General features: G+C 36.8%; 1 protein-coding gene across 1 annotated transcript in view; it reads left to right on the forward strand.

Annotated features, from left to right (window-relative positions):
- The window catches only part of LOC140160932 (WD repeat-containing protein 19-like), a 64,109-nt gene extending 57,939 nt beyond the window's left edge, over nt 1-6,170 (forward strand). The window contains 6 exon segments of the mRNA XM_072184281.1: nt 773-897; nt 2,004-2,085; nt 2,545-2,695; nt 3,746-3,869; nt 4,907-4,983; nt 5,643-6,170. Coding sequence (XP_072040382.1) covers nt 773-897; nt 2,004-2,085; nt 2,545-2,695; nt 3,746-3,869; nt 4,907-4,983; nt 5,643-5,757 — 674 coding nt within the window. The 3' untranslated portion in view covers nt 5,758-6,170.
- The last annotated feature ends 21,620 nt before the right edge of the window (nt 6,171-27,790 follow it).

Here is a 27,790-nt window from a genome sequence, read left to right on the forward strand (position 1 = left end):
TTTAACCAATAATAAGATAAAATGAAAATAACAGAAGAGATATTACAAACAAATACTGAAGTTGGTTCATCTGGACTTACATTTTGTGATAGCTACAGTAGTACATGATGTGATGAGAAATTTGTTGACTCACGATGGGTTTTGAGCGACATCATAAGTCAAGTGCGTCACCTGAAAATGTGTCTGGTATACATGCAAGGGACATTCACAGATGTTCATTTAACCACCCCCACAAAATAAGTAAATGTTTAAGGCAGAATAACAGGTTCAATAACTCCTTTGCTTGGGAAATGAAGAACTTTCACAAATATATAATATAAAAGATTAGTATATTTTGTGAAACTTCAATTATTGATATGATTGCACACTTTTTTTAACATAGTGCACAGTATTTGTTTTACATAGTGCACAGTAGAGATTAGGAGAACTGTTTTAGTAGCAATCACAGAAAGTTTTGTTTGTTACCATTTATGTCTTAGTGGTCACAGATTTGCAAAAAAACACCATTGGTTGTTTATTTATGCATTGTATGCTAATACTGAACCTGTTATGCCAACATGTCTAGAAAACATAATTGGAATTCACAGGTTGTCAGTGTTTATATAAATAAATCTAGGCAAATTAATATGATGACAAATTCAAGATCAGCCAAGCTTGCAAACCAAATTTATTTTAATTTTAGCACCTAGTTAGATTGGTAAATGTTTTTAAAGAGTACCCTCATGGTTTGCATGAGTTGAGACTGATCTTATTTTCCTTTCCTTCATTGCAGGCAACTATCGCAATGCTCATGATGTGTTATTCAGTATGTATAGAGAATTACAAACCAATAAAATCAAGATACCAACAGAGATGGCTACCAATCTTATGATTCTACACAGCTACATACTTGTTAAGGTAAGAACCAAGTTTTACATTTCACTGACATAGCGTGACATCAACACTTACATGTGCTAAGCACTTGACTTATTTGGAGTTTGAGCAACTATATTACTGATACAGGTGACTGTACAAGCATGTATTATTGTATAATCATGTTTTATGGAGGGTGTCTGCCTGTCATCTCTGTTAGAGGCATATAAAATTATGCTTGAAAATGAAATTCTTCGGTATTTACTCACTTTAGGAGACATAGGAGTACATAGAGACAGTGGTGTGTATGAGAGGTAGTTGGACACACACAGAAAGAGAAACACAAACAAATATTCAAGCAATTGTGTAATTCAATAAGACACAAGGCTCTGGTATATACATGAGTGAGAGTGACAGAGAGATAGAAAAATGGTAAGACAGAGAGAGGGACTAGACTGCTGCCCTCAGTCGTCAACCGTCTGGATTGACGACTGAGAAAACTACGTGGAAAAAAAAGTGACGGATTTTGCAACAGGATTCCTGTGGCATAGAGCATCTTGCAGTTGTGTCCATATTGACCTTTTGACCGAGTTTGTTGTTTTAAGAAGTTCAGAGCGCGATCTTGTCACAGCGGCGCGGTACAGTGACGCTGACGCTGGCGCCGCTAGTCAGTCGCTTCACGCGCACAACTGAAGTCGCATTGAATAGTTTTCAGAAGTCCGTCATGATATTGGCTGTAAGATAATCAGTCGTCACTACGAAGCATACACAGTACATGCGAAGTGTAGACGGCTGATTGGAATTAGTCTAGAGAGGGACATGTAGAAATACAGACAGACAGACATAGATTGGCTACAAATTCACTAGTGTAATTTTTAATCAGCAAATAGATGCATTTGAAGGAATGAAGGACAAATAATTCAAACATGTTGCTAGGCAAATCCAATGTAACTTACAGCTTAAGCTTGTGCTGTCAGTTTCATGGGAAAAGCAGTGGACCAAATCATGTGTGATCATGCTGTCAGCCCAGATGTGAAAGCTAAAGTAGTGAGTTACTTTTTTCATTGGATTTGCCTAGCAAAATGTTTGAATAATATGATTGTTAATCTTTAACACAAAAACAATTTCTTAATTTTTTCTTGCATCTACAGATTCATGTGAAGAAAGGTGACCATAAAAAAGGAGCTAGAATGCTGATCAGGGTAGCAAATAATATAAGCAAATTCCCAGCTCGTAAGTGAAATATTTCAGACTTGGTCTTAATTTACAAGCAGAAAACTATTAGTACAAAAAATCTGAAATACAGATGAATCATGTCTTAGGGGAAAATCAAAACATATTTTTGTCAAAATGATACAGACCTGTGTCAGTGGATCATATTCTGGTTTGCTGGTGTTTATTTATTTTGTTTATAACATTGGACCGAACCCAATAGTGCTCAGAGTCTACTAAATTAAAGGGATGCAAACTGAATATGATGGGGCAAGGATATGGGAAGAGGTGGAAAATCGGAGCACCTGCAGGAAAACCTGCGATGACGAGCATGGATCGGCAACCAAACTCATATGGCTACGCAGGAATTGAACCTGGGCCGTACTGGTGAGAAGCAAGTAAGAAGACCGCTACCCGTCCTCTGTGAGTTTTGTCCTGTACTCCCTGTAATAAGTCATACTTTGTTTTTTTACTTTTCAGATGTTGTTCCAATTTTGACATCCACCGTTATAGAATGCCATAGGTCAGGCCTACGGAATTCTTCATTTAGTTATGCAGCTATGTTAATGAGACCAGAGTACAGGAATAAGATAGACCTCAAATATAAGAAGAAAATTGAGGCAATAGTAAGGTAAGTACTGACACTTAGCAGGCCATAGAAAAATTATATTCTGGGAACATGAAGTGGTGTCATATTTTATGCGAGTGCAAAGCTGAAAGGAAAATCTCCTCATGAACACTGGTTGGCTGAGTACAACAATAATTTTGTCTTTTTGTCCTTCTGAATGTTGGAAGTTGTTATTTTTAAGAAGATTTTAAAGACATTACTGGATTTCTAAACAGTTTTCCAGATTTGTTTATGTTCTCAATTTTTTTTCTTTTTCTCATTTTCATTTTCCTGGATGTTCTGGGAAATATGATATAATACCTAGGATTTTATAGCCCTGACACTCAAGTAAGACAAATATATTCATTCAGAATCTAAGAACCAATTACCATAAAAATCTGAACATTTCTTGTGCATGAATTTACACAAAAAAATTGCATTAGTCATTTTTGAAAATACAAATTGGTTCAGTGGTGTTAAAAGTGCAAGTTAATTATTTGTTATATTTGTACATGTAGTTAATCTATTTGGTTGGCTTAGCACATGAAAATGTGAAGTACAAATATCATTAGTGGATATTATTGTTACTAAGGAATAACTACTTCAGGTCAAAGTACAACATTATAAATCTGTATGTGACACAACTGTACATTAAACATTGATGTAACAAAGCCAAGAAAATGTCATGTCACTTTGAGATATATGTGATGATTTCGGGAAGTTCTTGTTTTGCATAGTTACTGGAAAGCACAATATTTTTGCAGCATGAAATAGTTTGTAATTTGAAAAAAAGAAAGACATTTTTGTGTCATGTAATATTTGTGAAATTGGTTCCTTTTTAACAGCCTATTGAAAAAAGAAATATTTGTGAGCATGAAAATTTTGTTTATCTATGACACTTTTACAACACATAATTATTTAATGCTTTACAGCATTACCAAAATCTTTTTAATAGCAAATATTTTAACCATAATGTCGTTTGAATGCTAGTAAGTGTTTATCCCACTAGAGGGGTCACTATGTTATAAGACTATTTAGCATAACCTTGATTTATTTGGATTGAATCCTATCCAGGAAACCTGACAAGACAGAAGAAGATGAACCCACCACAGCATGTCCATATTGTCAAGCTATGCTAGAACAAACAGAACTTGTTTGTCCTGGGTGTAAAAACAACATCCCATATTGTTTGGTTACGGTAAGTAGCTTTAACTACTGCCTTTCTTAAAGTTCCCATGATTGGTTAAATGTGTGATACAATCATCTGAATAACCAATCAATATAAAGCTTTCTCTTAGCTTAATCCTTGTCAGTCCTACTGACTATTCTTACCATATCTCTGATTGGCTCAATACATGACACAGCCCTCTTTGTAACCAATCAAAATAGTTTTAAAAACTGATAGTTTGGCCAGTAGGGCTGAGGTGCCTCTTGGCAAATTTTCGTTTAAAACCAGTTTTGACGTTTTAATCAGTTATTTATGTTGATCTTAAAACACGCTTTTTGCATTATATACTTTGGTTAGTACCATATAGGCAGACCTTATAACATCTTAAATATGTGTGCACGACATATGAAAATATATATTGTTTGAAAGGAAAGGAATCAAGGACTTTAAATAAAAACACAGGTTTGGAGTAAAAGCAACCATTGTGAAGAAAATCTCAAACAAATCACTGTCAACGTTATGTAATAATCAGATTAACTACCATAGCAATAGATGAATACGATTTTTGAATAGATCGCCCTGCACTACAAGCAGGATGCACTCATTACCTGTGTATGTCTGCAATCAAAGATTGAATACAATACCGCTCTTTTCAAAGATATTAATTTTACAGGTGCGAGTGATCAGCATTTCTTTGACATCTATGGTTCAATGCATAGGTACCACATGAACGTTGTAGTGCAGGGCGATCTATTCAAAATTTGTATTCATCTATTGCTATGGTAGTTAATCCTGTTACATCATCACTTTGACAGCAAATATTTGTTTAAAATGTGGTCTTTTTTTAGACTCTCTTGTGACTCTATTCCAGGGACCCATTTTTTTTGTATATGTTTTTAATTATTGACTAAATAAGACAAAACATGTGATTTTTTGACTAAAAAAAGTAATTTTAATCAGAAATTTGCCTTTAAACAAATAAGTTTACAGCACTTTTACCCAGTGCAACTAATAAACTTGACAGCTGCCTTAAGATGAAATATTCCTTTCAATGTTTTGTTTATCAGGGTCAGCACATGGTACGGGATGACTTCTCCGCATGTCCAAACTGTGATTTTCCAGCACTGCATTCAGAATTCACAAGGTTAGTTGAGTTACTATTTCAATTGTATGTGTACTACTCAAGTATATATGAAAATGTGTCACATGGCTGCAGTAGAAATTTGCTACTGTTAATTCCATGTTGCTGTTACTTACACTTTTTACCACTGTGAGTTAAAACATTTTATGCAGTTTTATTAAGTTCAGGCCAGCACTTGTAGTTGAGTTTATCATAATTGTTTTTTCTATAGCAAGAATTAGTGTCAAGAAATGTTGCTCTTTAAGTTGATGAAAGCACAATGTGATCAGCTGTCTGTTATTTGGGAAATTTAAACTTTACTTGAGTTTAGCATGCAAGTAAACTGGCATAGTAGAGCTCATTTTGGGGTTTTTAATCAAATTAAACTTCCTGGAATTTAGCTTAAACAGGAAGCCCCGCTTGGCCAGTTCTCCACAGAAGAACTGACAATACACCTGTTACTTTGATGACAGACAGAACAGAATGTACATGGATAAATTCTAATCTTGACTGATTCCCCAAGGAACTTGAACCAAAAGTGGGGCTTTCACTTTAAAATCATTAAGTTAATATTTTGTAATATTTTTGAGAGGAAAATAATTGATTTATGGCCTGTATTGTACTTGAATCCTTTTTAGACAGCTAATCAAATAATGTCATTGTATTTTCTCTTTTTTTGCCAGTTTGCTGGAGTCAGAAGATACATGTCCAATGTGTTCAGATAGAGTGAAAGCCGCTAACATTCAGAAAATAGATGACCCCAGCCAATATCTACATACAAATGTAGACGAAGACTGAACTTAACAAACAGCCTTGATAAAGCCGCAAGTGACTTGAGTAAACACAACTCACACAAGTCATGATTTGAATGTTACATACTAAATATGTGATGTGATCAAGTAAAATGAGTCTGATGCCTATAAACAAATCTCTTTTTTAGCCTTTATCGGATTCATCCCTATATGCAGCGTTCATGTCAATATGATACACAATTTGGAATGTGCCACAAAGGGAATTGATCATACCATGTCACCCTAAGTCGACAGAAAAAAAGCCCTGTTCTATGGGCGGACGGATCTTTCAAGTAGGATCGGTCAGGCTAGTTTTTCTGGAGGTGAATATTAGTAAAAAATATCAGAAAAATCCGAAAATCTAAACATATTTTCTGAAGATGTTTAGCCAAAATTAATAAATGTTGGCCCCAAAATTGCTGATTTAAAAAGTTCTCCAAAATGCAAAATTCTGGGTTGGTCAGGCCCATAAGAGTTTTATCATATTGCAGTCCAGGAGAGAGTACCAAATATGGAATATTAGTATCTCCTGCAGGCTTATGCAAAGACCTTTTGCACTGCTGCCAAGCGATTGCGTAAAAAAACTAGGGCACGGCTGCATCACATGATGCTACACAGATTGATTGGCAAATGAGATGATGATGACAAGATTCAATTAGCCAATCAAAACCTGAACGCTGTAAACTGCACGAAATCAAGCACTGCGAAAGGTATTTGCGAATAGTTGTAGGATAATGGCTCATCTTACCATGTGGTCAGTTTGGTTGGTCAAGGAAATCTACAAGGTCAGCCAAGGTATGCATAATGTATCCAGTACATGTGCACTATCCTTTACTATGGGAGATGATATCAAATGGATACAGCCAATATGCTAAAGCTTGATCTAAATCCAAGAGAAAAAACAAATAATATATATGGTTCCAAATTATGTTAACCCTGCCTTTCTGATAGAACTGTGATTTCTTGATGTGTAAAGTTTCTCATTAGAAGTCACACTTTCTATATTTTGATACTGTTCTGAGATTTATGTGGCAGGTAAAATAGAAATGATTAATTTTACACAAGAGACTTGTTTACTTGGTGACATCACATTTATTATCACATCAGAGTATAGTTGCTACCAACAGGTGGTATGTAGGTGGTATGGGCATTTACACATCAAACCACACATATCTGTGATTGCTTGCTATGCTATGTGCTGTTGCTGACCTACTGATGTGTCACTATGCTTGGCCCATATATCAGCAAGGGTTTGATGGTGCATGCTTACTCCAAGACAGACCACAGAGGAAAAACTACATTATTTTGAAGAATATTGTAAAAGAAAACTGACAGAAACCTTCAACGTGAGTGCTGAGTTGTTAAAAGAGCTTAAAATATGTCCAAACTAGGCTTGGAGGGTTTGAGCCCCAGACACACCCCTTGACATGCACCTTTGCTGCCTTACAGTTTCAGAAAAGACAATTTTTTAAGTACACTATTATGCAATAGTACTAAATTGAAAATGGGATTTATGCAAACTCTGTCCTTGGAAGTAATGATTATGTTTTATACGTGGGCTAATCCATAGACCTCCTATGGAAGACATGACCTTAATCTTTCACACAGGGAGTATGCATTTCAAATGGGTTTACCTGAATGGGTGACTCCATTTGAAATCTACACCCCCTGTGTGGGAGATTTAAATCATGTCTTCCATAGTGGGTGTATGGATTTCAACTGGAATAATGCATTGAAGACTGCAGTGCCAGTGGAAGAAGTACCCGAGTAGAAAACTTAAATTAAGATAATGTAGGTCATGTTTTTAAATATAATTTAAGAATTAGATCGAGATGTCACTCTTTGTGTGTGAAGTTGTGGTGTTAGCAGTTCTAATGTCATTGTTAGTTTGCACCTACAAGTATTTTATTTATAGTTTATCTTCTTAGGTACTACTAACTTCTTCCACCACAATCTTTAATTGAGCTATTCCAGTTGAAATACATACCGACCATATGGAAGATATGACCTTCTTAATCAAATGTAGTCCCTCATTCAGGCAGCCCATTTGAAATTCACACTCCCTGTGTGGGAGATTAAGATCATGTCTTCCGTAAGGAGTGTATCGATTTTTGCTGGAATAGCCCATTGCATTTTCCCTTCCAAGCAAATTAGGCTGTAAAATCCCCAATATTATTTATATATCTAAAATTTTCATTTAGCACAGGGTTACCTCTATTTTTTTTATTACATGTTCTTTACTCATCATACCTTGATTGAGTACAGTGCAATTGGCTTACATTATTACACATGCTATGATTGTGTATGAAATTTGCATAAATAATGACAATAGTGTCTGTAGAATCACTTAATTGTAGGTCAGTTTAGAACAAATCAGCTGCTTATTTTGTTCATTGGTTACATTTGATGACACATGTGCTGTTTATTGTGTGCAAAAGAAGTGGTGGTGAGTTTCGCAAAAAGTTACAAGATCTCATAAGTTTTAAAAATGAATCGTAAGTTAAGATGTGTCGTAACTTCCTTTGCACTTAGGATATTTATGATTGGTGAATATCGTAAGTAAACTGAGCTCAAAAAGAAACTTATAATTTTTCACAAGGTCATATCTTGAAATCCTGTCCATCAAATTGAACCAAAATTACACACAGATTTACTTCAATACTCTACTCTTAACACATGTCAGTAACCAAGCAGTTATCCAACTGACACAACAGCAAAATGCACTGACATGGGACAGCTTCCTGGACCACGTTCACAGCCCAGCCCTGTTTCATGAAAAAAGTATATGAAAAGCAGAAAGCAGCACCGTTTTATCATCTGTGCAAGGATCTTGTGTGCATTCTCACAGATTGTTTGTCCTGGGTGCCAAATGTTGGGCTGTGAAAGTGAAGGAAGTCCAGGAAGCTCTCCCATGACAGTGCATTTTGCTGTTGTGTCAGTTGGACAACTGCTTGGTTACTGACATGTGTTTTGAGTAGAGTATTAAGATAATCCTGTGTGTAATTTTGGTTCATTTTGATTGACAGTATTTTAAGATATGACCTTGTGATTCACATGTTGTAAAAAATTATAAGTTTCTTTTTGAGCTCAGTTTAGTAGGGATTTCTACCAGGATTACATCATGAAGTTATGGCAAGTGAAGAATCATTGTAACTTTAAGATGAGTTAAGAAACTTACTCTGCAATGCTTTAAAATTTTAGTGAAACTCACCTCTGGTCACACCAAGGGTCATGCGATGTTATGGTGCTTGTTTAATGAATATGGTGACAATATTAATGATGCGATTCAATTAGCCAATCAAAAACCCCACTTTTATATTTATGGAGCACATGTGCTACATTGGCAAAAGTGAATTCTGATTCAAGGTAATGGTGTGACTCAGCAACGAGAAGTGTGAATATGTGATAAGGCAAAAAAAAATGGTTTGTCTGAAAGCTTGCACACGCATTTGTAAAATTGTGAGACTTGAAAAAAAAACACTGAAATTTTTGTTATTTCAAACAAAAAAAAATTTTCCGGAAAAGTTCTGCGAAAATCAGACTTTGTTTTCTTAAAATACCATGAAAATACCAAGTCGGGAATAAAAAAAAATTTCGCATTTGTTTTCAAACCACTCGTGAGCTTTGAGACAAACCTTTTTTTTTTGGCCTGATGTTTTACACATTGTTAAATATTTTGCTTGATTACATCACATACTTTTATTTCATATCACCAATATCCCCCCCCCTTTTTTTCCCCTTAAATTTACTTGATTAAAAGCATACCTTGCTATTTTTGTGTTCAGAATGGATAAGAGTATAGCAGTGTTGCATAATATCAAAGGGTTTGAAGATAGGAACATGATAGCCTTACCATGTTACTTATCAAACATTGAGAGCTAGCTTTTAGGTGAACCTTCCCATTATTGATATCCATGAACCAACCCTTCCTTTTAATGCATTCATATGAGGCCAAATAAAACAAAATATTTACTTTCTCAATTGGATTTTAAAGGAGAAAGAAAGGGCTTGACCTATACCATTTCTATATTTCTTATCTCCAAGGCCCCAGCTAGTTTAAAATGCAAATAAATATGATGTAATCACCCATCGTTACAACAATGCTAGAAACAACATTGGTGTCCTTCTGTTTTTACCAAGTCCTTCAAGAAATATTTTGATGAGATGATTTTATTTTCTGCCCATCAATAAATTCATAGAGATAATTTATTGTAAATTAATCAACTCTGTAATATGTAAATAGTTGGTTGAAATATTAAAGAGATTGCTGTATGTTATATGACTTGTTTGTGAAGTTATTGCCTTTATTAATGCTCTGCATGCTAGCCATAGGCTTCAACATAAAAGGTCCAAGTTTTCAGGTATTTTCTCAAAATATCAAAAGCTATCTTAAGAACCACTGAACCAATAGTATGCATTTTTCATGCTGATTCCAAATATGGTCATGAAAATTAATATTTCTGAAATTTTTTTGAAACTTGTCGTCTGCAGTCGACACCCGCGTGAAGAGAGTTAAGATTCGTCTTGTGGTAACCAAATGATAGGCATTGCCAATTTGACAATATTTTTTTTTTTGTCTTTGCATTTTTTTTATTAAACAAATACATATCAATACAAGATTTATATTACACAACACTGGATTTTTTTAAATATAATACAGAGATAAAACTAAAAACAATAACCAACAATCGGAAACACACATTGCACCACAGTGCGCACAACACAAAACAATCAATGCAAGTGATCGCCAGACAGGTAACATGTGCAGCGAATTTGACAATATTTCCATTGCTTACAATGGTGTTTTAGTAGGCCGAATAAAAAAATGTCGGTCTGGTGCGTGCATTGAATTTCATGAACTTACCTGCTTTTTGTTCATTTTAAATTGTTAAGGGATGGGGTAGGAACGTTTAGACAGTATTTATTGTGAGACATTAGAGCACATCAGACATATCGAATTGCATTCTGAATACGAAGAATGTCCTGATATCAAATAATTTTGATTTTTTGAAATTTGCCATGTAATACACATTTTATGGCAAATGATTAAAAATTGATATTTTTAAACAGTACTCGAAGTAAACTTTATAAATCTGATGATTTATACTTAAAATGTATGTAGGTGGGATGAAAAGCCGACGATCAATTGAAAATTTTGACCTTTCATATTGAAGATATGGATATTTTCCCCTAAAACACCAAAAGAAATTAGGTCTTTTTGAGAAAAAAATCCATATCTTCAATATGAAAGGTAAAAATATTCAATTGATCGTCGGCTTTTCCTCCCAGCTACATACACTTTAAGGATATATCATTAGATTTATAAAATTTACTTCGAGGACTGTAATATATCAAAAATGTGAAAAATATCAAATTTTAATAATTTGTCATAAAATTTGTATTTGTAAAAATGAAAATTATTTGATATCAGAAAGACATTCTTCGTATTCAGAATGCAATTCGATATGTCTGATGTGCTCTCATGTCCCACAAAAAATACTGTCGGAACGCTTAAAACGCTCATTCCAGATCCCTTAAAGGAAAGGGGAAAAAATCATAAAAACAATATCGGTTACATATTTTTTCTTTTGTATGTTATCACTCAAAAATCTTCACACCAAAGCATTCCAAAGACCATCAGGGAAGAAAGACTGTTTGGATACTCATATTTTTACAAGTACCACCAAAGAATAGTAGACATACAAGAAACCAAAAAAGAAATACTAAGATACTGCCCACAAATACCTTCTCGTCTGGTTTCTTATGAAACGTTGGAAGTATTTGACCAGAACAGCAGACAACTGAAATAATGAGCTAGGGATTGGTAGTGATGAAGTACCGGCAGCTATCAGCAGTATAGTGAGCTAGCAGTAGTAGGTAGTTGATGAAGTAGTATGCTAATCAACAATAGAGGGTTGATGAAGTAGTGCGCCATCAGCAGTAGAGGGTTGATGAAGTAGTGTGCCATCAGCAGTAGATAGTTGATGAAGTAGGGTGCTATCAGCAGTAGATAGTTGATGAAGTAGTATGATATCAGCAGTAGATAGTTGATGAAGAAGTATGCTATCAGCAGTAGATAGTTGATAGAGTAGTGTGCTATCAGCAGTAGATAGTTGATGAAGTAGTGTGCTATCAGCAGTAGAGGGTTGATGAAGTAGTGCGCTATCAGCAGTAGATAGTTGATGAAGTAGGGTGCTATCAGCAGTAGATAGTTGATGAAGTAGTATGATATCAGCAGTAGATAGTTGATGAAGAAGTATGCTATCAGCAGTAGATAGTTGATGAAGTAGTGTGCTATCAGCAGTAGATAGTTGATGAAGTAGTGTGCTATCAGCAGTAGAGGGTTGATGAAGTAGTGTGCTATCAGCAGTAGATAGTTGATGAAGTAGTATGATATCAGCAGTAGATAGTTGATGAAGTAGTGTGCTAATCAACAGTAGATAGTTGATGAAGTAGTGTGCTATCAGCAGTTGAGGGTTGATGAATTAGTGTGCCATCAGCAGTAGAGGGTTGATGAAGTAGTGTGCTATCAGCAGTAGATAGTTGATGAAGTAGTGTGCTATCAGCAGTTGAGGGTTGATGAATTAGTGTGCCATCAGCAGTAGATAGTTGATGAAGTAGTGTGCTATCAGCAGTAGATAGTTGATGAAGTAGTGTGCTATCAGCAGTTGAGGGTTGATGAATTAGCGTGCCATCAGCAGTAGAGGGTTGATGAAGTAGTGTGCTATCAGCAGTAGATAGTTGATGAAGTAGTGTGCTATCAGCAGTAGATAGATGATGAAGTAGTGTGCTATCAGCAGTTGAGGGTTGATGAATTAGCGTGCCATCAGCAGTAGAGGGTTGATGAAGTAGTGTGCTATCAGCAGTAGATAGTTGATGAAGTAGTGTGCTATCAGCAGTAGATAGTTGATGAAGTAGTGTGCTATCAGCAGTTGAGGGTTGATGAATTAGTGTGCCATCAGCAGTAGAGGGTTGATGAAGTAGTGTGCTATCAGCAGTAGATAGTTGATGAAGTAGTGTGCTATCAGCAGTAGAGGGTTGATGAAGTAGTGTGCTATCAGCAGTAGATAGTTGATGAAGTAGTGTGCTATCAGCAGTTGAGGGTTGATGAATTAGTGTGCCATCAGCAGTAGAGGGTTGATGAAGTAGTGTGCTATCAGCAGTAGATAGTTGATGAAGTAGTGTGCTATCAGCAGTAGAGGGTTGATGAAGTAGTGTGCTATCAGCAGTAGATAGTTGATGAAGTAGTATGCTATCAGCAGTAGATACAGGGTGTCCCCCCAAAAAGAGGCCCCTCATTGCGCCCTCTTTGTCTCCTATTTCTGACAAGTTGATCAAATATATTTTAGTATGTAAAGAAACCTTGAGTCGTTAGCTTTAATAAACCAAAACAATTATATCAATCAGTTCACAACTTTTGAAGATATGCTCTTTTAAAGAAATGTACCCATTTTTCACTCTGTCCACGGAGAAGATTGAAAAGGAAAATATCAAACATTCCTCAATGATATAAAATAACTTTATTAATGGAATGTGCTTTACCGGTGGGTTTATGGGCATGGGTTTTGTTAATAGTGTCATTAATTTGTGGGTAAAATAGATGCCGAATGGGACATCTTTTGCTTTACTTGCAATTACTTATTTTTTCTTGGTTATTTATGCCTTTTTTTTTATTATGTTTCTTACTTTCTTACTTTGTTGTTTCTTGCTTTCTTTTTTTATTTACAACATAAGTCATTTCTCTTTTTAGGATAAAAGGTAGCCCAAAAGGCTGTTTGGTTTGTCTTTGTTTCTTCTAAAGTGAGTTTACTGTGTTGCTCTGCCCTCTACCTGGTTGCCTCCTTGGCGTATACAGGTCTCAGCACTGGTCCTCATTGCATCAATTGCGTTGCGTACCATCCTTGTGCACCGGATACTTGCGAATGCATTCAGTAATACGTTTGCGAAGATCTTGGATTTTGCCACAAAGGAAAAAAAAATCAAGTGGTGATCGTGCAGGCCATCCCAACCACTCTGTTTGCTATCCGTGGACAGAGTGAAAAACGGGTACTTTTTATTCAAAAGAGCATATCTTCAAAAGTTGTAAGCCGATTGAAATAATTGTTTTGGTTTATTAAAGCTAACGAATAAAGGTATCTTTACATACCAAAATATATTTAATCAATATTTGAGAAATAGGAGAAAAGAGGGCGCAATGAGGGGCCTCTTTTTTTGGGATAAAGAAATGTTAAAATGACGAAGCTGAACAAAATTTAAAACGGCACTTATATAGCAGAGATTATCAGGAACATGAAGGAAAAAAATTGTTTGACCCCTGGGCACCCTGAAAAACAGTGCTTGCACTGATGGGGTTTTTGAATTTTTTTTTTAACTTGTCGTCTGCAGTCGACACCCGCGTGAAGAGAGTTAAAATACCTACTAGGCCCTCTCGTTTTTGCTGAACCATGAAATGGTATCAGCCTATTAGTGTATGTCACTTACTTACTTACCAACCATTTGGTCTAAAATGGACATATCTTTAAATGCCACAAAGGTATGAACCCCAAGTGGTGTCAAATGAAAGAGAAAGAAGTAAAGAATATGATAAAAATATTTCCTAACGTCAGAGGTCATCCAAGGGGTCACAGGGGTCAAAAAAGGTCAGTTTAACCAAAAATGCTCCAATTAAGCTGAAATTTATATGCAATGATCCTTATGACATTCTAAACATGTTTAACATATTTTAATATTCATTTAAGGTCATTAAAGGGTCATAAAGGGGTCAAAGGTCAAGTTTCCAAAAATGCTCCAATTGAGCTGATATTTAAATGCAATGATCTTTAAGACATTCTAAACATGTTTAAAATATTTTAAAATTCATTTAAGGTCATTAAGGGGTCAATAAAGGGGTCAAAGGTCAAGTTTTCAAAATGGTTCAATAATTGAGCTGAAATTTAAATGCAATGATCCTTATGACATTCTAAACATGTTTAAAATAATTCAATATTCATTTAAGGTCATTAAGGGGTCATAAAGGGGTGATATATATACATGTACCACAATATACTGCCAAAGCCCCATGGTTCAGCTATGGTGCGGTAACCGCTCTAGTTTACATCAATAAAAATATCACAAGTTTAAATATTCAGATTCAACTTCTTATAAATATGTGATGCGATCAAGCAAAATCAGTCGGAACACAGAAATATTAAACTTTCAGTTTCTTAAAAGATAGTAACAAGCATTTACAAAGTTGTATATTGCAGAAAACCCTATTGAAATTGAACAACCAGCTCCAAAGATATGAGCAATTATAGAGTTTCCAAAACAACAGAAAACAAAACAGTCCCTTTGTTTGGCTATATGTGATGCGATCAAGCAAAATCAGTCGGAACTCGGCAATAATAAATTTTCAGTTTCTTATAGGATAGTAAAAAGGATTTACAAAGCTTGCTTTAAAAATTATAATTGATTGATTGTGTGATTCAGTGGTTTCATTGCTTGTTTGAATTATTGAGGAAACCATTGCTTAATCATTAAAAAATTGATCAAGCAAACAATCTAAAATCAAATCAAACAATCGATTATTTGCTTGATTGTTGCCTTGCTTGTTTGATTGCTTGAAAGATTATGTGTTATTAAGTGACTTCCTTGATTGTTTGATTGCTTGATTATTTGATCATTTAATTGATTTTGTGTTTGTTGGTGGAGATGTTTTGAGGGATGTGTTTGATTAAATTGATCAATCAATTTAACGATCGATATATCAATCAAATACTAAATCAATTAAAATCGAGCAAATAAAATCGAATGAATAAAAAAAAAGAATCAAGCAAACAATCAATCCAAAATAAATCAATTGAATGATTGATTTTTGATTGCTTGCTTGATTTTATAATTGCTTGAAATATTATTTGATTGATTGTGTGTGATTAAGTGAGTTTCATTGCTTGTTTGATCATTTGATTGTTGGTGATGTTTTGAGGAATCAATGGTTGCTGGTGGAGATGTTTTGAGGAATCAATAAAATGATTGATAAATCAATCAAATAATCAATTGAACAATCAATAATCAACAATCGAATGAATTAAAAAAAACACAATCAAACAATCCCAAATCAATCATTCAATTTTAATCAAAATGTTTTTTCTAATGAAATAAAGAATCAAGCAACCAATTAATCAACCAAGGAAAGCAACAAATCAATCAACATATCAAAAATCAATCAATCAATTTATTTTCTTGCTTGATTGATTGCTGAAATTTTTTTTGATTGTGTGTGATTAAGTTATATAGTTTCATTAATTGTTTGATTTATTGATTGGTTGATTTTGTGTTTTGGTTGTGGGGATGTTTTGAGGGATGGGTGTTTGTTAAATTTTATATACTATTATACATAGGGCCTAATATAAAAATTATTTTATATATACTATGCATGCGCGTATTTTGGCTTTTGGGGCGCCAGCCCCCCGGGGTAAAAGTAGGGGGTGGCAAAAAAGAAGGGGCGGCGGCAGACAAAGGGGCGGCAAAAAGATTAACAAACGAAAAAAGGGCGGTACTTAAGGGGCGGCAATAATAATTATGAAGAAAAAAGGGCGAAAAATTATTGCAAATGAATGAAAATATACCTTTTTGACTGTCAATAGGGCGACAGCTGTATGGTTTGTGAGTATAAGGGGGTGTAACACCTGTAAAAATGTAACGTGAAAAAAATGTTGTGAATTTTTTTTTAGCTTGGTGGGTACAGTCAACATTAAGAGCCAAATTTTAAGGTCAATTCGGGGTCACCAAGGGTCATCTGAGGTCAAATTAGTAAAAACTGTCAGATGGGTATTAAACTTGGTGGGTACAGTCAACATTTAGAGCCAAATTTTTGGAAGGTCATTTGGGGGTCACCTGAGGTCAAATTGGTAAAACTGTCGCATGAAACTAGGTGACAGTCAACATTTAGAGACAACTTTTGGAAGGTCATTTGGGGTCACCAGGGGTCATCTGAGGTCAAATTAGTGAAAACTGTCGTTTGGGCATGAAACTTGGTGGGTACAGTCAACATTTAGAACAAAATTTTTGGATGGTCATTTTGGGGTCACCTGGGGTCATTTGTGGTCAAATTAGTAAAAACTGTCAGATGGGCATGAAACATTGACGGTACAGTCAACATTTAGAGCCAAATTTTGAAAAGGTCATTACGGTGTCACCAGGGGTCAAATTAGTGAAAACTGTCATAAGGGTATGAAACTTTGAGGGTACAGTCAACATTTAGAGCCAAATTTTTGGAAGGTCATTTCGGGGTCACCTGAGGTCAAATTAGTAAAAACTGTCAGATGGGCATAAGACGTGGTGGGTAGAGTCCGCATTTAGAGCCAAATGTTTTAAAAGGTCATTTGGGGGTCACCAGTGCTCATGAGGTCAAATTTGTAAAAACAATGAGGTCAAATTGGTAAAAACTGTCGGATGGGCATGAAACTAGGTGAGTCAACATTTAGAGCCAAATTTTAAGAAGGTCATTTCGGGGTCACCAGGGTCAAATTAGTTTAAACTGTTGTATGGGCATGAAACTTGGTGGGTACAGTCAACATTTAGAACCAAATATTTGGAATGGAAGGTCATTTTGGGGTCACCTGGGTGTCATTTGTGGTCAAATTAGTAAAAACTGTCATATGGGCATGAAACTTTGAGGGTACAGTCAACATTTAGAGCCAAATTTTGAAAAGGTTATTTCGGGGTCACCAGGGGTCATCTGAGGTCAAATTAGTGGAAACTGTCATATGGGTATGAAACTTTGAGGGTACAGTCAACATTTAGAGCCAAATTTTTGGAAGGTCATTTCGGGGTCACCAAGGGTCATCTGAGGTCAAATCAGTAAAACCTGTCGTATGGGCATGAAACTTGGTGGGTACAGTCAACATTTAGAACCAAATTTTTGGGAGGTCATTTTGGGGTCATTTGAGGTCAAATTATTTAAAACATTCAGACGGGCATGAAACTGAGAGTACAGTCAACATTTAGAGCCACATTTTAGGAAGGTCAATTCGGGGTCACCAGGGGTCATCTGAGGTCAAATTAGTGAAAACTGTCATATGGGCATGAAACTTGGTAGGTACAGTCAACATTTAGAACCAAATTTTTGGAAGGTCATTTTGGGGTCACATGAGCTCATTTGAGGGTTCATACCACTAAATCCGCGTGTGAAGCGGTTTCCGGTAAAAGTTTATCACGACTATAGTCCCAACTTTGCATAAAAAATGTGCAAAATCGGTACAATATTAACAATTTTAGTGTTGCAAATCGTGTTTTGCTAGAACTTGTGAATGTGATCTCTACTAATTTGAACAGAAAACGCAAAAATTTGAGTGATGTTTACGATGATGAGCGCATGAACACACGAGGCCAAAACGCGGTTAGCAGTCAGACGTAAACACGGGAAAATCGGGTCTTTTTATATAGCGCTATTTTTCTCAAAAAGTAGACCTAAAATATGGTGTCATTTTCAGATATGTTATGCAGAATTTTGTTCTGATTAAAATGATATCAAATATATATTTCAAAGTAAGACGTAACTCGACTTATAGCCTAAAACGTGACCCCTGTTTTGCACGTAAAGTCTATGGAAAGCTATTTGGTGGCATGTACCCTTTAAGGAGCAATTCCATGCGTTTTCCGCGCGTCTTTATCTATTTAAAATGCACGCGAAGAAAAGAGGAGGGACATCAACAAGCGCGTTCATGGACGCCGCCAGGTTTTTCGCTGTATGTGCGTTTGCCGCGAATAGGCCTGCTTTTATTTCCAATTTAATAAAAGTTCCGATTTTGGTAGAAGTTTGAAACCTTTTGATATGAATAAAGAAGAGTTTCAAAATATTGAAAACATTGTTTATTGGTGTTTAAATTACAAAGAAGTTTTTCAATTTCATTGTTATTTTTTAACCAATTTTTTGTCATTTAAACTCAAGTTTTGGCCTTCAATTTTAATAAAATTACATAAAAATTAGATTTAAGATATTTAAGTTTCTAGTTTGCTTTATTTATACCACTGTCCAGTATTTTAAATTGTTATAACATTCAAAGTTTAATTTATATTAATATTTAATTTCAAATAGCCATTCATTGCATTTGCTTTTTGGACAAAACGGGTTAAAAGTGACGATGGAGGGGGGGGTAGGCCTACTTGATTGACATTTCTTGTCTTTTTAAATATTCTGCAGGTACTGAGAATGTTTTAATTTTGAAGTTATGCACTTGCAAAAGATGTTTAAAGAATGTTTACTATTAACATCAATTAATATCTTCATGGAAATAGCAAATCAGCAACCATTGTGCATTCATGTGCATCAAAATGACGAAAAATGGCAATTGTCGGCTATCATGCTTGTGCTTGAAATCGGCATCCTGTCTAAAGTATGAAAGAAAATAACCCAAAATTTCTTACAATTAATTCAAAATGTAGAGAAAAAGATAACAAAATCATTTTCAAGACCTAAAAACGATGTTTTAGCCTCTTCAAGGGTTCATACCACTAAATCCGCGTGTGAAGCGGTTTCCGGTAAAAGTTTATCACGACTATAGTCCCAACTTTGCATAAAAAATGTGCAAAATCGGTACAATATTAACAATTTTAGTGTTGCAAATCGTGTTTTGCTAGAACTTGTGAATGTGATCTCTACTAATTTGAACAGAAAACGCAAAATTTGAGTGATGTTTACGATGATGAGCGCATGAACACACGAGGCCAAAACGCGGTTAGCAGTCAGACGTAAACACGGGAAAATCGGGTCTTTTATATAACGCTATTTTTCTCAATAGTAGAACTAAAATATGGTGTCATTTTCAGATATGTTATGCAGAATTTTGTTCTGATTAAAATGATATCAAATATATATTTCAAAGTAAGACGTAACTCGACTTATAGCCTAAAACGTGACCCCTGTTTTGCACGTAAAGTCTATGGAAAGCTATTTGGTGGCATGTACCCTTGAGGTCAACATTTAGAGCAAAATTTTGAAAAGGTTATTTCGGGGTCACCAGGGGTCATCTAAGGTCAAATTAGTGAAAACTGTCATATGGGTATGAAACTTTAAGGGTACAGTCGACATTTAGAGCCAAATTTTGGAAGGTCATTTTGGGGTTTTCTGAGGTGATCCAGGGGTCATCTGAGGTCAAATTTAGTTAAAACTGTCGTATGGGCATGAAACTTGGTGGGTACAGTCAACATTTAGAACCAAATTTTGGAAGGTCATTTCGGGGTCACCTGGGGTCATTTGAGGTCAAATTAGTAAAAATTGTCAGATGGGCATGAAACTTTGAGGGTACAGTTAACATTTAGAGCCAAATTTTGAAAAAGGTTATTTCGGGGTCACCTGGGGTCATCTGAGGTCAAATTAGTGAAAACTGTCATATGGGTATGAAACTTTGAGGGTACAGTCAACATTTAGAGCCAAATTTTTGGAAGGTCATTTTGGGGTCATTTGAGGTCAAATTATTTAAAACATTCAGATGGGCATGAAACTGAGGGTACAGTCAACATTTAGAGCCAAATTTTAGGAAGGTCAATTCAGGGTCATCTGAGGTCAAATTAGTAAAAACTGTCATATGGGCATGAAACTTGGTAGGTACAGTCAACATTTAGAACCAAATATGGAGGGTCACATGGGGTCAAATTAGTAAATACTGTCAGATGGGCATGAAACTTTGAGGGTACAGTGAACATTTCAAGCCAAATTTTGGGAAGGTCATTTCAGGGTCACCAGGGGTCATCTGAGGTCAAATTAGTGGAAACTGTCATATGGGCATGAAACTTCAAGGGTACAGTCAACATTTACAGCCAAATTTTTGGAAGGTCATTTCGGGGTTACCAGGGGTCATCTGAGGTCAAATCAGTAAAACCTGTCGTATGGGCATGAAACTTGGTGGGTACAGTCAACATTTAGAACCAAATTTTGGAAGGTCATTTTGGGGTCATTTGAGGTCAAATCAGTAAAACCTGTCGTATGGGCATGAAACTTGGTGGGTACAGTCAACATTTAGAACCAAATTTTGGGAGGTCATTTTGGGGTCATTTGAGGTCAAATTATTTAAAACATTCAGATGGGCATGAAACTGAGAGTACAGTCAACATATAGAGCCAAATTTTAGGAAGGTCAATTGGGGTCACCAGGGTCATCTGAGGTCAAATTAATGAAAACTGTCATATGGGCATGAAACTTGGTAGGTACAGTCAACATTTAGAACCAAATATGGAAGGTCATTTTGGGGTCACATGGGGTCAAATTAGTAAATACTGTCAGATGGGCATGAAACTTTGAGGGTACAGTGAACATTTCTGAGCCAAATTTTGGGAAGGTCATTTCTGGGGTCACCAGGGGTCATCTGAGGTCAAATTAGTGGAAACTGTCATATGGGCATGAAACTTCAAGGGTACAGTCAACATTTACAGCCAAATTTTTGGAAGGTCATTTCGGGGTTACCAGGGGTCATCTGAGGTCAAATCAGTAAAACCTGTCGTATGGGCATGAAACTTGGTGGGTACAGTCAACATTTAGAACCAAATTTTTGGAAGGTCATTTCGGGGTCACCAAGGGTCATCTGAGGTCAAATCAGTAAAACCTGTCGTATGGGCATGAAACTTGGTGGGTACAGTCAACATTTAGAACCAAATTTTTGGGAGGTCATTTTGGGGTCATTTGAGGTCAAATTATTTAAAACATTCAGATGGGCATGAAACTGAGAGTACAGTCAACATTTAGAGCCAAATTTTAGGAAGGTCAATTCGGGGTCACCAGGGTCATCTGAGGTCAAATTAATGAAAACTGTCATATGGGCATGAAACTTGGTAGGTACAGTCAACATTTAGAACCAAATTTTTGGAAGGTCATTTTGGGGTCACATGAGGTCAAATTAGTAAATACTGTCAAATGGGCATGAAACTTTGAGGGTACAGTGAACATTTCGAGCCAAATTTTGGGAAGGTCATTTCGGGGTCACCAGGGGTCATCTGAGGTCAAATTAGTGGAAACTGTCATATGGGTATGAAACTTTGAGGGTACAGTCAACATTTAGAGCCAAATTTTGGAAGGTCATTTCAGGGGTCACCAAGGGTCATCTGAGGTCAAATCAGTAAAACCTGTCGTATGGGCATGAAACTTGGTGGGTACAGTCAACATTTAGAACCAAATTTTTGGGAGGTCATTTTGGGGTCATTTGAGGTCAAATTATTTAAAACATTCAGACGGGCATGAAACTGAGAGTACAGTCAACATTTAGAGCCACATTTTAGGAAGGTCAATTCGGGGTCACCAGGGGTCATCTGAGGTCAAATTAGTGAAAACTGTCATATGGGCATGAAACTTGGTAGGTACAGTCAACATTTAGAACCAAATTTTTGGAAGGTCATTTTGGGGTCACATGAGCTCATTTGAGGTCAACATTTAGAGCAAAATTTTGAAAAGGTTATTTCGGGGTCACCAGGGGTCATCTAAGGTCAAATTAGTGAAAACTGTCATATGGGTATGAAACTTTAAGGGTACAGTCGACATTTAGAGCCAAATTTTTGGAAGGTCATTTTGGGGTTACCAGGGGTCATATGAGGTCAAATTTAGTTAAAACTGTCGTATGGGCATGAAACTTGGTGGGTACAGTCAACATTTAGAACCAAATTTTGGAAGGTCATTTCGGGGTCACCTGGGGTCATTTGAGGTCAAATTAGTAAAAATTGTCAGATGGGCATGAAACTTTGAGGGTACAGTTAACATTTAGAGCCAAATTTTGAAAAGGTTATTTCGGGGTCACCTGGGGTCATCTGAGGTCAAATTAGTGAAAACTGTCATATGGGTATGAAACTTTGAGGGTACAGTCAACATTTAGAGCCAAATTTTTGGAAGGTCATTTTGGGGTCATTTGAGGTCAAATTATTTAAAACATTCAGATGGGCATGAAACTGAGGGTACAGTCAACATTTAGAGCCAAATTTTAGGAAGGTCAATTCGGGGTCATCTGAGGTCAAATTAGTAAAAACTGTCATATGGGCATGAAACTTGGTAGGTACAGTCAACATTTAGAACCAAATATGGAGGGTCACATGGGGTCAAATTAGTAAATACTGTCAGATGGGCATGAAACTTTGAGGGTACAGTGAACATTTCAAGCCAAATTTTGGGAAGGTCATTTCGGGGTCACCAGGGGTCATCTGAGGTCAAATTAGTGGAAACTGTCATATGGGCATGAAACTTCAAGGGTACAGTCAACATTTACAGCCAAATTTTTGGAAGGTCATTTCGGGGTTACCAGGGGTCATCTGAGGTCAAATCAGTAAAACCTGTCGTATGGGCATGAAACTTGGTGGGTACAGTCAACATTTAGAACCAAATTTTTGGAAGGTCATTTCGGGGTCACCAAGGGTCATCTGAGGTCAAATCAGTAAAACCTGTTGTATGGGCATGAAACTTGGTGGGTACAGTCAACATTTAGAACCAAATTTTTGGGAGGTCATTTTGGGGTTATTTGAGGTCAAATTATTTAAAACATTCAGATGGGCATGAAACTGAGAGTACAGTCAACATTTAGAGCCAAATTTTAGGAAGGTCAATTCGGGGTCACCAGGGTCATCTGAGGTCAAATTAATGAAAACTGTCATATGGGCATGAAACTTGGTAGGTACAGTCAACATTTAGAACCAAATATGGAAGGTCATTTTGGGGTCACATGGGGTCAAATTAGTAAATACTGTCAGATGGGCATGAAACTTTGAGGGTACAGTGAACATTTCGAGCCAAATTTTGGGAAGGTCATTTCGGGGTCACCAGGGGTCATCTGAGGTCAAATTAGTGGAAACTGTCATATGGGCATGAAACTTCAAGGGTACAGTCAACATTTACAGCCAAATTTTTGGAAGGTCATTTCGGGGTTACCAGGGGTCATCTGAGGTCAAATCAGTAAAACCTGTCGTATGGGCATGAAACTTGGTGGGTACAGTCAACATTTAGAACCAAATTTTGGAAGGTCATTTCAGGGTCACCAAGGGTCATCTGAGGTCAAATCAGTAAAACCTGTCGTATGGGCATGAAACTTGGTGGGTACAGTCAACATTTAGAACCAAATTTTTGGGAGGTCATTTTGGGGTCATTTGAGGTCAAATTATTTAAAACATTCAGATGGGCATGAAACTGAGAGTACAGTCAACATTTAGAGCCAAATTTTAGGAAGGTCAATTGGGGTCACCAGGGTCATCTGAGGTCAAATTAATGAAAACTGTCATATGGGCATGAAACTTGGTAGGTACAGTCAACATTTAGAACCAAATTTTTGGAAGGTCATTTTGGGGTCACATGAGGTCAAATTAGTAAATACTGTCAAATGGGCATGAAACTTTGAGGGTACAGTGAACATTTCGAGCCAAATTTTGGGAAGGTCATTTCAGGGTCACCAGGGGTCATCTGAGGTCAAATTAGTGGAAACTGTCATATGGGCATGAAACTTCAAGGGTACAGTCAACATTTACAGCCAAATTTTTGGAAAGTCATTTGGGGGTTACCAGGGGTCATCTGAGGTCAAATTAGTAAAAACTGTCAGATGGGCATTAAACTTGGTGGATACAGTCAATTTTTAGTGCCAAATTTTTGGACGGTCATTTCGGGGTCACCAGGGGTCATCTAAGGACAAATTAGCAAAAACTGTTCAAATTGTTTGTATGCCAGTTGGTAGCCGTCTAGTTTAAAGCATAACCACCACGTCAAGGTAGGCACCTTTTGGTTATGATTCTTTTGGGTAGAGAACCCACATCATGAGACAGAGCTGGCTGTGCCGCATGAGGGTAACAACTACAACCGGACACGCAAATCCAGTTCAACCCCACCGTAATGCCGACTAAGCCTGCAGCGCGGAGCATTTTCACTGAGAAATAGTAGCAGACTACACCAAAAATGTGGTTCAACGAAACTATGACATCTGAGCCCACACAGATGGCCCACTAAAATTCTCGTTACAGGACGGCACAGGGCACAGGGTTCCCATTTCTATCCAACCACACGCATGCTATCCAACCATGATTCCGAAGAATCGGGGTGATTCGAAGAATCGGGTGATTCGAAGAATCGGGGTGATTCGAAGAATCTTGCATAACAATAAACAAAGACACAGACAAACAAACAATCATCAAGCATCATCCCGTCGTCTACTCGCTATACCAATGGCCTGCAATAGAGACAGAAATATACAAACTTGCGTTTAATGGCGTGACCAGATTGTGTCCCATTTTTCTATATCGAAACAGATTTTGGTATCACAAGAATGAAAGCTCATATTTTTCTCATTACTATTGTGTAGGATATACATGTTTTTGCTTCTCATATCAAAATAACAGGATTAATGCAAGTCAAAGGGTGTTTAATGGTACCTCAATGTTAGGATGAAAACAGAATATGAAAAATTATGACCACTTGTCTTTCAAAACGAAATTAAAATATATGTATGTATATGGTTCATCTTTATACTTGGAAGCACTTTTAAGTGCTTTTAAAAGTGTTTAAAAAGTCCAAAACAAAACTTTGGAGATGTTTTCACACATTTACTGTGGGACCTGAGAGGACATCAGACATATTGAATTGCATTTTGAAAACGAGGAATATCCATGGACGAAAAAAATAACAGACCTCGTTCAAGCAGCCAAAGTCTCAGCATCACCCGATAATGATAACTGATTGTTCCATGAAATGAGACAGGCAAAACTGCTATGCACTTATAGCATATTTTATGGTCTATTGCATAATAGCAAAGGCACACAATGCTCGATCGCGTAAGGCACGCAATGTTGGCGCGATTGTTAAGACAAGGCACGATCGAACAATCAGCCCTCATGAATATCGAGAATTCACAGCATACAATGCAAGGGGACTTTGACTGTTGAAGCATGGTCTGTAGTAGTTTTTAGTTTTGAAATTTAACAGTTCTTGAAGTAAATTGTATTAATCTAATGATATGTACTTCTATTTATAGCTCGATGCTTAAACTGTATGTAGCTGGGATGAAAAGCTGTCCATCATATGGAAATTTTGATCTTTGGTATTGAAGATTTTCAATTGATGGTCGGCTTTTTCATCCCAGCTACATACACTATAAGTACATATCATTTGTTAAGTTTACTTCAAGAAAGGATTAAATATCAAAAATATAAAATTTTAATAATTTGCCATAATAAATATGTGAAAAGGTCGCTATCCAATCCCTTAACTGTCATTTAATTTCAATTGTCACCTCGTTCAATGACTGTTCAGTGCGGAAATAGAAAGTTCATTCTACCTGGTAGTGTCCCCTTCATGCCTCACGAGTCTTACAGCTGCTTTGGTCTGGTCTGGTCTGGTTTGGTCTGGTCTGGTCTGGTTTGGTCTGGTCTGGTTTGGTCTGGTTTGGTTTGGTCTGGTCTGGTAGTAACCCAATCCTCATCTGCACCATCCATCTGAGATACAAAAAAGAAAGAAAAAAAATACACACACAAAAGTTAGTACAATGGGGGGGGGCAAGAGGGGCTGGGAGGGGTGGAATCTCACTAACTGGGGGCTAGACCAGTAGGAGTGGATAGGGGAGGTGGAATCTCACTAACTGGGGGCTAGACCAGTAGGAGTGGATAGGGGAGGGTGGAATCTCACTAACTGGGGGCTAGACCAGTAGGAGTGGATAGGGGAGGGTGGAATCTCACTAACTGGAGGCTAGGCCAGTAGGAGTATTCCAGAAGCGAAGCCGATAGCACTGTCACGACATCAGTGGCAATTGTACACTTGTACAATTGATCGGACTGGGGGCTAGGCCAGTATAGGAGTAGATAGGGTAAATGAGTGGGTAGGGGAGGGTGGAATCTCACTAACTGGAGGCTAGGCCAGTAGGAGTATTCCACAGTGGCGTAGATTTCTTTTTGACATTGGGGGGGATGATGTTGGAAAAAAATCTTGAAGTATAGTCAATCCAGCACCCTTTGGCGACAGAATTCGTTTATGATATAAATCTTGGCGCTAAGCTAAGCAGCGAAAAATTTTTGCTATTTTGAAGCTAAACTGATGAAATATGGTGTAAAAGTAGATTAAATGCTGTGAACCTCGCTAAAATTTGCACTTTTGTGGCTAAAATGGGCAAATATGAGGTAAATTTGGTCAGAAACCCAGATTCAGGCATCAACATTGGGGGATGATTGTATGGACCACCCCCCCCCCCCGGCAAAATATTGGGGGATAAATCCCCATCCCCGGGATCTACGCCTATGGTATTCCATCCAGAAGCCGAACAATTGATCGGACAAGCCTCTCACTAACTGGTGATTGATCAGACAAAGAATCTCAATGTACTGCATGGTGGCAATAATTGATTGGACAAAATAATCTGGAGTCATCAGCTGGTTTGGTAGAAACTCTCATCTCCGCCAGGAATCTGAGATTAAAAAAGAAGAAAATAATGTTAGTACATTTAAAAGAAACCATGCATAAAGCATCCCTCTTGCCCTCTCCATGTCCTATAGGGAGGGAGAGGGGCAGTGGCACTTCCATATACAAATTGAGTATGATAGTGCAATGCAAAATTGGTATAATTGTGTTACTGCAGCTGTCTGAAAAGAGCAAAAACATGTGCTAGCTAGATAGCTGTTACTAGGTTGGCCAACATTGCTATCTATCTATTTATTTTTTTTTTTTTTAGGTCGCCAACATGGCTATTGAACAATTACCTTCAAGGAGACTTTTGGTCATTGTTTTGAGGGGTAAATAGGAACAGTGATGGGGTATATATGGAGGAAGCAACCAATAACAGGGAGCTCATATTAATGCAAACCTCAATTATTTGTTAGAATTCTTAGTTGTACAATATGTACCCGGTCACTTTTCCTAGACTTTTCCAATATTGGAAATTATTTTTTAGAACAATGTGATTAGTTTCAGCCACGTAGATCTAGATCTGTGTTTGAGGGATAGATACACCTTGTTGTGCTATGTTTACCATGTTTACTGTACATTACAGAGCTAAGGGCTAACTAAAAGTGGTCAGCGGGCCACCTATTTAGAACCCCAGATGTAGTTTTTCATATTGGGC

This window comes from Amphiura filiformis, chromosome 9 (assembly GCF_039555335.1).
Source record: "Amphiura filiformis chromosome 9, Afil_fr2py, whole genome shotgun sequence".
NCBI lineage: Eukaryota > Metazoa > Echinodermata > Ophiuroidea > Amphilepidida > Amphiuridae > Amphiura > Amphiura filiformis.